Source organism: Mandrillus leucophaeus, unplaced genomic scaffold (assembly GCF_000951045.1).
Source record: "Mandrillus leucophaeus isolate KB7577 unplaced genomic scaffold, Mleu.le_1.0 Scaffold666, whole genome shotgun sequence".
Lineage (NCBI taxonomy): Eukaryota > Metazoa > Chordata > Mammalia > Primates > Cercopithecidae > Mandrillus > Mandrillus leucophaeus.
Genome location: NW_012107208.1, coordinates 1,074,742 through 1,090,552, shown reverse-complemented (window position 1 = coordinate 1,090,552; position 15,811 = coordinate 1,074,742). Strand labels below are relative to the sequence as shown.

The following is a 15,811-nucleotide window of genomic DNA, read 5'->3' as shown; positions in this document are numbered from 1 at the left end:
GTGTTCCTTCATCTAGGATGTTCCAGCGGTAGAAATCACTCACACCTTCTGGGAGAGGAACCTGCCTTCTGTTTCTGGCCTACTGAAGATCATTGGATTTTCCACATCAGTAACTGCCCTGGGATTCGTGGTGTACAAATACAAGCTCCTGCCACGGTCTTGAAGTTTTATTCCTATGCTCTCTACTCATTGATTTTCAATATCACCAAAGGAAAATATTGACAAATTTAAAGGCTGTGTCACTGGGCCATTTTTAAGTGTACTGGATTTAACTACCTTTGGCTTAGTTCCAATCATTGCTAAAGTAAAAACAATTCAACGAATCGCCTAATTAATTTCCGTAAGATCAAGCTCCATCTTCTTTGTCTGTGTAAACCAACTCATGTGAATTGATAGAATAAAGCCTTGTGATCACTTTCTGAGATTCAAAAAGTTAAAGGTGATGTGCTCATCAGAAACAATTTCTGTGTCTTATTTTTATTCCCGTCAATGCAAAATACCTGATGATTTCAGAAACAAAGCATTTGACTTTCTCTCTGTGGAGGTGGAGTAGGTGAAGGCCCAGCCTGCGACTGTCCTTTTTCTTCCCTTAGGCAATGGTGAAGTGTCATTACAGAGCCTAGAGGCTCCCAGCCTCCTGGAGGAAGCAGCCTCCACTTTGGATCAGGAAATAGTAAAGCAAAGCCGTGTTGGGGGTAAGCGGCATGCAGACCCTCAGACCAGAATGGGGACATCTTGTAAGCTGCTGCCTCAGGAATCTCCTGACCACTTCTAATTCCTCCGACTTTTCTAGACATCTAGTCTCAGTGCTAGCTTATTTGTATTTTTCCTCTTTCACTTCTTATGGAGGAGAGTGTTTAACTGAGTTAGAATGTTGAGACTGACTTGCTGTGACTTGCGTGCAGCTTTCCAGTTGAGCAGAGGAAAATAGTGGCAGGACTGTCCCCTGGGAGGGCTCCCCGCTTAGCTCTGTGTGGGACCAACTGCAATTGGCATCTTCTCTTCCCCGTGGAAGGCAGCTAGACACCGACGGATCCTTGTCAGTTGTAACATTCTATTTCAACTTCGGGAAAGCAGCAGTTTTTTTTTTTTTTCCCTATGACCACAGAATTAGACATACCTCTCAACTTACATATGTCTTCAACATGGTTACCTCTGCATAAATATTAGCATAGCATGCCAATTTCTCTTGAGTACTGAAATACACATGAGAAATTTGACTGTTATTTGTTGAGACTATCAAACAGAAAAGAAATTAGGGCTCTAATTTCCTTAAAGCAAGCTCGCTTTAAGGAAGCAAAATTGAGTCATTTTATATATGAAGACTAAGTTCTCTATCTTAGGAGTAATGTCGGCCCAGAAGGGTGCCCACTTCTTGTTTTCCCATTTTAAAAACTCAGATTTGAAAAGCCCTTTCCAAAGGTTTCAGCCGTAAAATGCTTCTTTTTTAAAATGTATCGATATATTTTTATTTAAGGGGAATTAACAATTGCCAGGGGAAGCCAGCCAACCCAGTTTATTATATCATTAACCTTATAAATTCAAACCTAAGTTGCTGGACCCCGGTGTGAGGGCATACATCTGCCAAAGTTTTGCCTATCCTAAGAGCTGGATTTTTCTGCTGCTCTTTGTCTTGCAGTTTAGCTAATTTAGGAGTTTTGAGAATGTATTGGATATGCTCCAGTACATATGGAGTTGCCGCATATTATATCAAACTGCTTTGAGAAATCTCGTCCCTAATCTATTGCAGTTGTTTCTATTAACTTACTGATTAACTCAGTCCTGACACACCTTTTGGGAAATGCTGACTTAAACTCCTTAACTGGCAACAGTTGGAACAGTAATCAGTTTGTTAACATATTTAAAGTCTTGAATATTGAAGAACTCATAAGTATGTGATTTACCCTTTTCAATTTTTTGGAAAACCATTTAATTTATTCTAATTAGATTAACCCTGTTAATCTACGGATTGGATATCAAAATGAATGCCAGTCCAGATGTGCCTAGACACGAAATTGGAGCTGAGGACTCTCACCATATGTGAGTTCATCCAGTACGAAGATACCATAAGCCTTTTCTCTGAACCAGAGAAATGAAAGTCAGTTTAAGAGGCTGATACATCTTGGCCCTGTTAAGGCATCCACTTCACAGCCGTGAAGGCTGAGTCAGCCCCACTCCATAGGTAGGCCAAGAATTAGATTTTAAACCTTCATCTGTCTGTCCCAGTTAACTGTTAAATAAGGCCTTATCCTCCACTGAAGAGTATGGATTGAAGGACTGTGAACTATGTTTAGTCTGATTGTGAAATTGATGCCTAATGTTCCATGTCTGAAGTTTGCCCCAGTGCTACATGTTGGAGTAGACCTATGTGTGTGCTTTGCCATTGAAGTAAGATTTTGCCTGTATGGTACTGTTTTGTTTGTTAATAAACTGCACTGCCACCCCCGATACAGACTCGACTCCTGTATTAAGTTGATAGCTCTATGCAGAAAGTTCAATGGCTTCTTATAGCAAGAGGTCACAATGAGGCATTGTCCATGGAGGATAGGCTTAGGAAATCGTTTGATATCGACTGCAAATTCTCAAAGTTGAGTTTGACTCTCATGTGTTATTGAGGTTTTCTGGGAACTGATTAAATGCTGAAACACTGTAGCCTGCCTGACTGGGCCACAGATGTGGATTCTGGTCCAAGTTTTCTCACCTAATTAGCTTATGATACCTTGAGCAAGTCACTTTGGTTCTCTCGGTCTGCACATCTGGAAAAGGTTGGGTTGCATTAGATGGCTTCTAAGCATTCTTTTCATGGCAGCATAATGTGGTCTATGCATTTTGTTGCCAGGGCTGTATTTTTGCCTATTGGTATGCCAGGGGCAAAAAATTCAGTCTTTCTGTACCCCGCTTTACTCCTTGTCCTAGATTGGGTTCCCTGGAAACAGGCTCTAAGATACAGAGTCAGGGCAAAAAGTTTATTGAAGACAATCCTCAGAAAATACACCTAAGAGGGTGAGGAAGGCAGGACTGGGCAGGAGAGTCGACCTACAATGCAGTTGCAACTACAGGTTCTAATGAGGAGCTAGGAAGACCCTTCAGAAGTGTCCCTCATTGAGACAAGGAGGTCTGGACTCTGTGACCCTTCATCAGCCTCCCTCTGAAAGAGGGTGTTCCCTGGGGTAAGGCAGGTTCAAGGACGATTTCTAGTGAGGAACTGTAGCTGGGAACTTCAGCCAGCCTGTATTCCCTGCAGATCCAGGGCAGAGTACTGTATTATCTACTTTACTCCCATAGAAAATACAGAGTTGCCTTGTCATGTAAAAGACATCGTGAACTTGAACTTTGGTTTTATAGATAGAATGGAGCTCTCTCTGTGAACCTATCCCTGTTAGGTAAAGGAACTTCTTTTAGTGGGTTGTATTTCTGCACTATTCTTTACATGGAAGAAAGAAAAATCAGAATTGGAAGGAACCCTGGAAATGATTCCATCTCTGTCTCAATGAGGGAGCCCCACCTACAGAAAACTAACAGAAAGATCAAAGGGAAAAAAATAAGCATTTCTAAATAGGAGTCCTAAATCCACTGTCTTCAGGAGTTGGGCAGCTAAAAACGAACGGCAGCAGACATAAGACATTTGGGAATACTGAGGACCGGCTGACCTAGGAAGTATGTGCCCTTCTAAAGAGCATTTATATTCAAATTCTTTGAAAAGATTGCTGACCAATTAAAACACATTTGGGGTGGGTGCGGTGGCTCACACCTGTAATCCCAGCACTTTGGAGGCCGAGGCAGGTGGATCACTTGAGGTCAGGAGTTCAAGACTAGCCTGACCAACATGGTGAAATCCCATCTCTACTAAAAATACAAAAATTAGCCCAGCATGGTGGTGTACACCTGTAATCCCAGCTACTCGGGAGGCTGAGGCAGGAGAATCGCTTGAATCCGGGAGGCAGGGGTTGCAGTGAGCCGAGATCGCGCCATTGCACTCCAGCCTGGATGACAAGAGCGAAACTCCGTCTCAAAAAATAAAATAAAATAAAATAAAAAATAAAATACATTTGAAGGCTTGGTTCACATGTCCAAGTTGTCTTCAAGTCCTTGATAAAGAAGTGCAAGGTTTGGTTTTGCATCACTTAAAAGATGCATTTTGCATCACTTAAAAGTTCCTTTTGGATGTCTTTGATTTTCTGAGAAATAAGCACAAAGACCAGCAACCATTTTGTAAAACTACCCGGAGTGAGTAAGAGAGGCCTGGGTTGGAAGGGCAAAAAGAAAAAAAAAGACAGAAAAAAAGTCTTCTTAGACCAGAAATCTCCCTTAAGAAATTACCCTTCCCCAGCCCAGCATACCATGGCAATGTTTATCTCCTGCTATGTGAATGTCACGATTGACGAGAGCAGTGTCAGACTTTATTGGAAAAACCACATATTTGCAGTGAGATAGAAATCACCGCTCTTCTGTTAACATTTATTCTGTGCTATGATATAATTTCAGCAAACAGGACATCAACATTGAGTGTATTAATTTTTTCAAACTATACTCCTTGCTTTACACCGAGGTGGTGGTAAACATGCAAGGCATGCCCCTTAGCCTAAGGAAGCTGACTGAGACATTAGAGGAAGAGGATGAAAACAAAGGAAGGTACTAGGTAATACTAACGGTTCTCTTTCCTCTATCACAGCCCAGGGCTTGGCTCTCTTCCTTGATCAAGGCAATTCTTGTCAGAGTTTGAAGGCAAAAGCAGGTCTCAAAGTGGCAGTTGATGTGAACTGGTTGTCTCAGCCTGGGGCCAAGTTTCTGAAAAGTAGATTTGGAAGCCTCATGTGAAAAAGCTGGCTTGAGGAAACTTGCCACTCATTCAAGGTGGGCTGTGGGCCCTTCAAGTAAGACCTCCCCTTAATGCAGGTGTGATCCATCAAAGGCTACTATTTATTTACACTCCAAACAGTAACACCTCAGTGGGAACCAGGTTTTCCTATTAATGGGCCTCATATATTTTCCACAAACCACTGAGGTCCATGGGTGAAACAGAGTGGAGGAAAGAGGTATGGGTGTGTGCTGGGGGATGGGGAGGTAGGGATAGAGAAAAGGGACGAAGACTGGCAGGGATGAGGTTCTCAAAGGTCCACAGAGCAGTACAGTAATGAGAATCTTGATGGATTGATACAGGACACCCCTGCACCTTGTGTCATTTACTTTTTACATGCCCCTAGATAACTACTGTGACTTGAAGTACCTGTCTTATAGAACTGATGGGAAAAGGGAGGTAATGCAGGTAAGGGCTTAACACAGCAAGCACTCAGTAGGCATCAGCTCTTCTCCATCGACCTTTTAGAATAGCAGAAAGGAAGTACTGCTTAAGTTTTGTGAGCAGTTATTGCCTTGAATTTCTTACCATCATTCAACACATACTTACTGAGCACCTACACCTACTATGTGGTAGGTGGGCACCATGCTGTGATTCAGCAGTGTACAAGACACAGCCCACCTCATGGAGCACACAGTTGATTGTAGATACTGTGGAACACATTAATTGTGGCTCTGGTCAGTGCTATTACAGAAAAGCCTGAAACGCTAGGAATGTAGGGGAAGCACGATTTAAGAGGAAGTTACTGGAATCCTCAGGCCTCCATAAGCATCACCGTGTGGCAAGAGAGTGAGGACACCACATAGTGAGACAGGAAGTGAAAAACAGAAACGGCATGACTAAATGGTAAAGAAAACCACATCTGCAACTAATAAGTGCTGACTGTTAAGTCCTATTTGTCCCATTGACCATAGTTCACCCCATCAGTCTTTTACTGTTCCCCCGTCTGCCCAGCCCTTCTCTGCACTTGGAGCTCTTTAACAACTATGATTGACTATCGCCCAGCCCCTGTGCGAGGGGGCTGCGCCAATTTGTTTTAAAAGAGTGCCATCTTCTGGCCAAATAGTGTTGTTTCCTTCTAGTGGAAATCCGAACGTATTCAAGACAGCTTCGCCCTTGGGGAAACTAAGAAGCGTCACCTCCACCCAGAATTTCCTCCAACACATTTGCCTGCACTCTCTTACTTTGTTTTGAGTTGTGACACGGATCAATATTGATATCTAATATTTGCAGCCTTTCCTCTGCCCTAATCTCTCAGGAAGGTTTTTTGTTAGAACTTCTTGGTTTTTCCGCCTCTGTTGTGTGCATCTGGGTAATGGGTGAAGGGAAAATTGGCGGGAGATGAGACAGGTGGAATCGCTTTCACCTTAGGAAGGGCAGGGAAGTAATCTGGGGAAAGCAGGAGAAGGGAGCTGGGGAAAGCAGAAGGGAGCTGGGGAGAAGACAGTTTCAGAAAGGCAACTTGGGGCTGTGGAGGAGTGCCGCTGGAGAGAAGAAGGGGTTTTCTCTTTTTATTTGATTTTACTTTAAGTTCTGGGATACATGGACAGAACATGCAGGTTTGTTACATAGGTATACATGTACCATGGTGGTTTACTGCACCTATCAACCCATCATCTAGGTTTTAAGCCCCACATGCATTAGGTATTTGTCCTAATGCTCTCCGTCCTCTTGCCCCCTCAGGCCCTGGTGTGTGATGTTCCCCTCCCTGTGTCCATGTGTTCTCATTGTTCAACTCCCACTTAGGGGTGAGAACATGCAGTGTTTGGTTTTCTGTTCCTGTGTTAGTTTGCTGAGAATGATGGGAGAAGAAGGGGTTTTCAAAAGCTGTTTTGACAACCTAAGGAGATGAAGGAAGGAAGGAAGGAAGGAAGGAAGGAAGGAAGGAAAGAAGGAGGGAGGGAGGGAGGGAGGGATGAAGCTTCCTAAGTTTGGCTAGGAGTTGTGTGGTATAGTAAATATTTACATTACTTTTAAGCTTTGGGCGTCAAAATTGTGTTTCTTTTAGGCACTGTGTAGACCTCTAAGTCTGGGACTTAGAGGTCCCCAGAGCACCCTAGGTTATCTGGGGCTGTACAAAAACAGAAAATATACACCTAATAGTGGCTGGCATCTGGAATGGTACATAAGTGTCCTGTGGGTTCAGTATATGGGATTTCAGTGGAACTAAACCTTGGCAACTCTGTCTTCAGCAAGATCAACATCTAAGCTGATAAACTGTGTACCCTATGCCAGACATACACTAAATATGTAATACATCTTGCAGTGAATTAGATTTACATTAAAAAAATGAGCAAAGGAGGTCTGTTTGCCTGGTGTCGTGTATCCATCTGGCTACCGTAGACTATTCTGTCACATCAACTAGCAAACATGGAAGATGCAGGTATGAGGCCCCTAGATGGGTCCAACGAGGCAGCTGGTATTAGATGGGCCTTATATTTAGACCATGTAGAACTGGTCGGAGGATACACCTGAAAGGTAAGTCCGCTGAGAGATGGGGCCAGTTCAGACAGCCCAAAGGGAGTGAGGGCAAGTCAGCTTCTCTCTCGAGCAGCCTGACCACCTTTGCTATATCAGCCATTTTAATTTTGTTTTCTGTATTAATGTCCTATTGCCCCTGTAACAAATTGGCACAAGCTTAGTAGCTTAAAACAACACGAGCTTATTATTTTACAGTTCTGGAAGTCAAAAGTTCAAAATGAGTCTTATAGGGCTAAAATCAAGGTGTTAGCAGGAATGGTTCCTTCTGGATGCTCCAAGGGAGAACTCATTCCTTGCCTCTTTCTGCTTCTAAAGGCTGCTGGCATTCCTTGGCTTGTGGCTGCATCACTCCAATCTCCTATTTCCATGGATGCACCATCTGCTTCTTACTTTGAGCCTCCTATCTCCCTCTTAAAAGAACCCTTGTGAGTACATTGGGCCCACGAAGGTTCTCTCCCTATTTTATAATCCTTACTCACATCTGCAACGTCCCTTTGCCATGTAAGGTAACATATTCATTGGCCCCAGGATTAGGATGTGGACGTCTTTGGCCAGGTTATGATCTAGCCTACCACACGGGCCTCAATATTTTTGAAAACCAAGAGTTAAATGCCACAATTGGTCTTTCCTCAAATCCCTGCTGTTCCAGGTACCTGAATTTGGAACAGCAACTATAACTTTTAATGATTTAAAACCACATGGACTCTGCCCTGCTTCCACCAATACCTATCCTCTTCCCTATCACACACACACCCCAATATAGCTTCTATCCAGCTTTGTCTTCTACATACAAAAAGGCTTGCATCTGGGATCCTGAGAAGCAAATGTATTTGTCTTACATAAGCACAAAACTAGATTCCAACTTTGTACCTTTAATAAACAACAGAAGAGAAATTTCTATTCTCTAAACCAATAACTGAATTTCTTTCAGACTCTGCACACAACTGAATACTGGACTTTCACATGAACCTGCTCAGACATCCCTTTAGGTGGCCAAGCCCCAAAGAAAGAGTGTCCTACCAGGCACTTGCCAATCATTGACTTCCCAAAAGATCATCAGAAAACATGTCAATCAAGAAAAGCTAAGTTTATCAGACACACTGCATAAGGGAGAACATCTCGCATTGACAGTCTTACTAGTGTCTCAAAGTGGAAAAATTGGGAAAGGGTTCACAGGGTTTTCAATTTGGGGGTTGTTTTTAAGGCAGATCTTGCAAGGCAAAAAACTGGTTGGAATTGGAAAAGTTTATGATAGAGTAGTTGTGGATTGGGAGGCAAAGTAAAGTGGTGTCTTAAAGCGAGTCTTGATGAGCAAGCTGTTAGTCTTGATAAATAATCTATTTTTGTTACTTCAAAGCTTTGTATTCCAGGAGCAAGTATTTCCTGGGACAAGTAGCCAAGTTATTTTGACTGGTTCAGTATTGTTTAGCTCAGGGACAGGAAAGTCTGTTGGTTTCAGCTTCCTACATTTAACACACAATTAGGAATACTTATTATTCCTAAAGGCACGTTCTGATTTCTTAGCCCTAAGACCTGTCTTTAGAAACAGATACTTTGTTAAGCCACCCTCTTTTGTAGGAAAGGGGAAATGTTAAAAGCTCAGGTTTCTGAAGCCAGCTAGGCCTGGGTTTGAATCTTGGTATTGAACATGCATTTTCTTATCTGTTAAATGGAGCTAGCTGTTCAGTTGTTCTGAGCATTCAATAGGATCACATAAGTGAAGTTGTTACAGTACTAACAGTAAATGATAGCTTTAAAAAAATAAAGGATCCATTTGTGGTCTACTATGATTTCTATTTCAAAAATACATCTCTAATTACTTTTCTCCACTAGTAACTTCTCTCTGGTTAGCCATCTCTTGCTAAAATGCCCTGGTTTTCCTTTCACTACACCACCCGAGCAGCCCAAGTAGATCTTTTAAAACTGCAAATCTGATCCTGTCAGTTCAGACGCAAGCCCCTTCAATAGCTGCTCAATACACTTTGGATATGACGCACTGTGGCTCCCAAGGCCTTGCATGCTCTTTTTTCTGCCTGTTTCCCTGCCCTCGCCTCGAGTCACTCCACTCTCCCTCAGAACCTTCCAGCCATCTAGTTCTCATAAATCCTCAGATATATCCAGTTATTTTCTGTCTTGGTTCCCTCTCTCTGGAAGGTTCTTTTCTCCATTCTTTAGTTGGCTAAATCCTTTAGGTTATTTCCCAAAGGATGAAATAGCACTTCCTCAGAGATGCATTTCCTAAGAACCTCTCCCTGACAATTAATTCTCCATTATAATCTCTTATTACTGCTTTAAAAAAAGTATTTTCCATAAGCGATTTGGGTTCAGGTGGTATTTGGTTACGTGAGTAAGTTCTTTAGTGGAGATTTGTGAGATCCTGAGGCACCCATCACTCAAGCAGTATACACTGCACAGTATTTGTTGTCTTTTATCCCTTGCCCCCATCCCACTCTTTCCCCAAGTCGCCAAAGTCCATTGTATCGTTCTTATGCCTTTGTGTCCTCATAGCTTAGCTCTCGCATATCAGTGAGAACATATGATGTTTGGTTTTCCATTCCTGAGTTACTTCACAAAAGAAGATATACGAATGGCCAACAAACATATGAAAGAATGCTCTTATCACTGCTTTTGTTTTCCCTCCATGAAGATTCAAAATTACGTATTTTTTGATATGCTTCTTTAATGTCTCCCCAAATGATAGACCCCACCACAAATGGGTGGTATCTATGTAGAGGCCATCAGTTCTCCAGCCAGAGGAACAGGAACTTGGGTGGCCACAGCCCCTAAGTTACTAGCTTCCATGCATTCAATAACTGTATCCATTTACCCAGTGTGCCAAAACAAATGCAATCAATTTTTTTTTCTGTGTGATGTGATGTGAAAAAGGCAAGCATTGTCTTATGCCAGTATTTTTGGTATAGAGAGAGAGATAAGCAAGCAGGGATCAAGGATCCAGGTTTTACTATGAGACATCACTTGCATGAGAAAAAGTAAAACCCACTGTCATTTCCCAGGACCACAATTTCATATGGTGCCCAGTATCATAACGGTAATGACATACCTTCAAACATATCCATCCACAAATTCAAGTTTTCTGCTCTTTAATTATTTCACTTCCATTGTAACATGCCCTCAAAAGAATGAATTTAAACGAGCCAATTAGTAACCAAAGGTCAGTCTGGAGGAAATAATTGACAGAACCAGTCCTCAGATCTCACCAGGGCTCCTTCGATTTAAATTGGAATCCAAGAGAGAAGCATTTATTCATTATTTATTTCATCCGATCATTTATGACAAGTCTGGCCTCTAGGGGAAGCTGGGTATCTGGCTGAAATGCAAAATTAACAAATTAAAATTAACAAGCACAGAAAAGAGAAAAAAAATATCCAGTCTCGCTCCAGCTTACTCCAAGGGCTAGGACTGACACTGGGTGTACCCAGGAAGAGTGCCCTTGGCTTCTCAGAGTTGGGCTAACCTTCTCCCCACTCCCACACATGAATCTGTGGTAAAAATTTCCGCTTAGGTAAAGAGAGAAAGCAGTATTGGTATAATATAAGGGTCATTTGGCATCAGGTGGGTGCTTTTGAGCACTCAGCAGATCACATCCTTCATGGATCGGCATCCAGGGAAATGAGGGCTCTGCACAGCGGCCCCTCTGAGACAGGGAGAAGGGGGCCCATGCATGACACAATGCCCTCTCCTGGGACAGACTCAATATGGTGGGGTGGCCAGGGTGAGCAAAGGGAAAAGACAGCCTTAGTGGTCAGGAAACAGAGGAGAAGATGGGCTTGCCACACAAGGACTTAGCTATCCTCAGTCTGGGTTTCAGGCAAACCGGTCCAGGGTGTCTTGGTGGGGATGGGTTGGCAGAGGATAATAACAGGAAATCTAGGAAAGACACACTTTTAGGCTCAGACAGGAGAACCCTACGCATAAGGGGCAGAGGATAAGGAATTGCTAATGGCTACTGGGCATGGAGCCTTGGTCGTGTACCCTGAGGCAGACCCATCTCTGAGAGAGGATGGGATCTGAGATCCAGTCCGAGGCCTGTGGTCTGCACTGGGCACCTTAACTACCCTGTTTTCATCACAGATCCCTTTGGGGCAGGGATATGACTGGCACCCAGGTGCTGCCAATGTCTTGCTCCCTGGTTGAATATGACTTTTTGCACGCCTACTGAATACTGGGCCCTTGAATCCACCTGGATTAGCCTCTGCAGAGCCTCGATTGAATAATCTGCCAGCAACACTAGGACCCTGCTGCTCTTCCCTGCCTGCCTATCTGGCTCACCCTACTAAGCTGGGCATATGGCGTTTTTGGCACTGCCAGCCTGGATGGGTTGGGGTGGAGAAAGAGCCTCACCGGACCCAGGTGACTCTCCTCTCATTGGCTTCTCAAAGAAGGAAATTCTGGAGCTGAGTGGCTAAAGACGAAATGTAGAAATTCTCCAGGCTGACGACAGGGTAGGACACCTAAGGCAGAGGGAGTAGCACTTCCCACAGGTACAAGCCCCAGGGGAAGTTTCTTGGGCCACAGTCAGCTGGGTGGACCAAAGGCCTAGAGAAATTATCAGAGCCTTCCCCACTTTCCTATCTTTGTTCTAGTTTTTTCGCCCATCCACTTTTTCATAGAGCCGTTTCAAATAGGGAACCCAACCTTCTGAGGTCAAGCTATGAAAAGTGTCATTTTAGCACGCCTGCTGACCCCTGGGAAGTACTGGACATATTTGGAGTCCTCTTCTTACCATCAGCAGGATCTTGAAAAAGGAGACAGTCACCCACTGAAAGCTCTCCAGGGGAAATCACGGAGAAACACGAGGAAGAGCTGACATTAAGGAGGCCAACAGAAAGAAGAGTTCAGAGGGTGATGGGGAAGGAAGAATCATTGAGTCTTCCAACATCCTGAAGTCACCTTGTGCTGGTGTTGCCCAGAATTTCATCTTTGGAGTAGACTTTTTCCCTGAGTTGAGCTTTTCCCTGAGTTGACCACAATTTGGTAAAGCTTATTAACACTAAAGTGAGACGTGCCAGGAATCCATTTGGTGGGCCAAAGGTGCATTTTGATAGACCCCAGTCTAAGAGGATTTCTGAAGTGACATTTCAGACAGTGTGATAAAATGAAACAAAAACATTTTCAGGTCTTGGTCAATGGGTCTTTACTGGAGTCCTTCAGATTCCCTACCTAGATAGCAGTCGGCCTTCCCTGTGCCCACCTGCTCATCCACTTACTGCTCACACACCATCTCCTTTTGTTTTGTTTTGTTAACTTGGTATTTAAATGTGTTGCTGGATGTTGTCTCAAATTCTCTGGGAAGTACCAGACAATAAGCAAATACATAAATACAGTAGCAGATTGTTTAACCAGGTGTCCAAACCCCATAAATATATAACAGAAATGTTTTTTAAAAATTTTAAAACAATTATTACTCACTTTTTTACATCAGCTTACTATAATCGCTGAAAAGTTGCAATAGTGGAGATTATAATGAATGATTACAGTGAAATCACTGCAATCTGAGTACATAATTTGTCAGAGCTCTTAGATATATATATATATATATATATATATATCTGTTGGGGATCACAGCTGTTTATAATTGAGTAAATAGATATTGAACGTTTCACATTTAATGGTTGGGTGTCTCAGGGCTCATCTTCAACTATTGCTCTGTTTACACTCAATCCCACAGCTTCCCAAATTATATCACCAGCCCCAACCTCTCCCTGGAACTCTAATGTACATAGCCAAAAGCTTACTCAACACCTCCACTCGGATCTTCATGGATCTCCATGGATCTGTATCTGCATTACTCTAGACCAAGCCACCAGAGTCTCTGGCTTGGACAAGTAACTTTCCAGGCCTCCTAGATAGTCTACTGCTTTCACTCTTACCACACAGAAGCCTACTTTCCACATCACTAAGTGTCTCACAGGGTGGATTTTCCCTATAATGGGAGTGGAATCAGGATAAAATAAGATGATGTACAGCATTTTGTAATTAACATTTAATAAAAGTAACTGTTGTTATAATAATATAATTAATAATAAGCATTATTGTTATCCAAAGACAATCTTATAAGAAGGTCTTAAAATTGTGTCAAGTGAGGTGGATCTTTTAGGATGTTCTGTACTGTAACAGAAAGCCTGTATTCAAAATGGTTGAATTTATTTCTCATATGACCAGACTTGCTAAAATTGGATAGGCTGGGAGAAGGGTGTATCAGGGCTGATGTCTGATTTCTTTGTAACGTTTTTGGCCTTAACCTTCTCTGTGTATGGACCTCATCCTTGGCCTGAAAATTAGATGGCTGCAGCAATTATAAATGTCACATCCAGATACTTGTAACATCTCAAGGAAGATGGAATGCGTCTGTTTTCTCACGTGTCTGTTTTTAAGAGCGAGGAACCCTTTTCCACAAACTCTACACATTCCCCTGGAGTCCAGAACATTTTAGATTATTCTATTTGGTTGCAAGATTTACTCCATTATTGAAATGAGGTGTGGGTAAGAAAACTACCATTGCTTTCGTATAAGACCTGTCCTTCTTAGTTTGAGGCCAAGGCTAAGAAGGAAGTAAAGTGATCCTAACATATTGGCCAGGAGACAAGATCCTAAAGGGTATGCAATGACAGAGGACTAGTAACAGGGGACAAGCAGAGTTAACGTTTGAAAGGAAGCAGGTGGGAAGGCACATGACTTTTTCCAGAGAAAAGATGTCTCTGTTAGGTATACTCTGTTTCCACAGCAAAACTAGGGGCAGTCAGGAAGTAGAGGAGATCAGCTCCACTGTGGTTCATTCAAATCTCTTGATGTCCCAGAGCATTGGTCATTACTATGGAGATGCCACCATAGGTCACATGGCGCAGCAGCCACTCAGATTTGGGCTTCATTCTCCCATTCCCTGTGACTTAACCTGCTCTCTCCTTGTATCAACGTTGTCTTCACCACTGTCATAGAAAGGCTTTTAGCCAGGTCAACTTATGGAGCACTGGACACCTATAGAGTGCTTTGACTCAGGAATCAATCCTAGTCCAATCAGTTGTGGCCAGTTAGTAGGGTCAAAAAACCAGGTGACATTTCTGCAAAGATTCATTTCTGACCACCTTTTAAAAAGGGAACACAGGCATGGCAAACATTCAATGTTTCCTAGACATCTTTCTGGCATGAGACCTTACCGATAGATGGGATTTATCCCAGCTGTAAAGCCTTAAAGATCCCAAATTGAGATGTTCTCTTTATAACTAAAATATCCATGAGACTGTCACGTAAACAGGTTGTTTTTCTAAGATTCAACATGTCTCTCCCTTGGACAAAGAAAAAAATTTAAAGAAAAAATAAATAAATGAAACACCGTGCTTCTTTCGATAAAATTCTTTTAAGTTGTATATTGGTTCCTATACATCACACCTCTTAGGCACCACTGTATCCTCTCAGCCCATCTTTTTACTCTAGCCATTGACACGGCAACCAGATGTGCAAGCTGACATCAGCACCTTCCCCAGTGGCTATTCCAATTCATGGGCAAACCTGGAAGTTCAAGGGAGTTAACATTCCAGGGAACACTTTAACTATTCTAGGGTACATTGTGCAAGACTCCTCAAAGGGTCCCCAGAAGGACTGAGTCCCTGTATCCCACAGCAGTGACCAGCTCAATAATACACCCTTGGATTGGTTCTCCCACCTTCGTTGTTTCACAGTTCTACTCCCTGGGATCACTTTCCAGAGTGAATGGTCTCCATAAAAGCCCTTCTTTGAGGCTCTACTTGTGGGGGTTACCCAGTTCAAGACAACCATGCCTTCCAATCAAGATAGTCTTTCTTTAATCAAGTAGTTCTTGTGATCCAGGAAACATGTGTCACTCTTTAACTTGTTAAATTGATGCTTAACTTTTAATTTAATTAAAGTAAATATTTTTTGAGTTGGAGTCTTGCTCTGTTGCCCAGATTGGAGTGTGGTGGCACGATCTCAGCTAACTGCGACCTCCACCTCCCAGTTAATTCTCTTGCCTCAACTTCCCAAGTAGCTGGGACTATAGGCATGCACCACTACACCTGGCTAATTTTTGTATTTTTAGCAGAGACGGGGTTTCATCATGTTGCCCAGGCTGGTCTTGAACTCCTGACCTCAAGTGGTCTGCTTACCTCGGCCTCCCAAAGTGCTAGGATTACAGGAGTGAGCCACCACACCCGGCCCAGATGCTTAACTTTTAGGGAGCAACACTGTTTGCTTTTATTCTAAGTATGTTATTAGCATATTTTTTTTTACTCCAATATAGCTCGGTAAGTGAAAGAGAATGGAGGCTGAGCAGCAGTCTCGTGAAAAAAGCTCAATGCCAGATCTCCAAGCTTTACTGCATCTTTGAACCAGTAATTCTTAGCGCTTGGTTATGACCTTCACAGAGAAGGTCTGTGAAGACACTCACCACCTACCAGCCTGCTATATTCAATTCTTCATTTGTTTAGTTAGGTACAA

General features: G+C 42.8%; 1 protein-coding gene across 2 annotated transcripts in view; it reads left to right on the top strand.

Moving 5' to 3' along the window:
• Positions 1-2,448, top strand: part of MAOA (monoamine oxidase A) — an 84,068-nt gene extending 81,620 nt beyond the window's left edge. For both annotated transcript variants that reach the window (XM_012001606.1, XM_012001607.1), the window contains one exon: positions 17-2,448. In XM_012001606.1, coding sequence (XP_011856996.1) covers positions 17-163 — 147 coding nt within the window. In that variant the 3' untranslated portion in view covers positions 164-2,448. The remainder of the gene's footprint in view (positions 1-16) is intronic.
• The last annotated feature ends 13,363 nt before the right edge of the window (positions 2,449-15,811 follow it).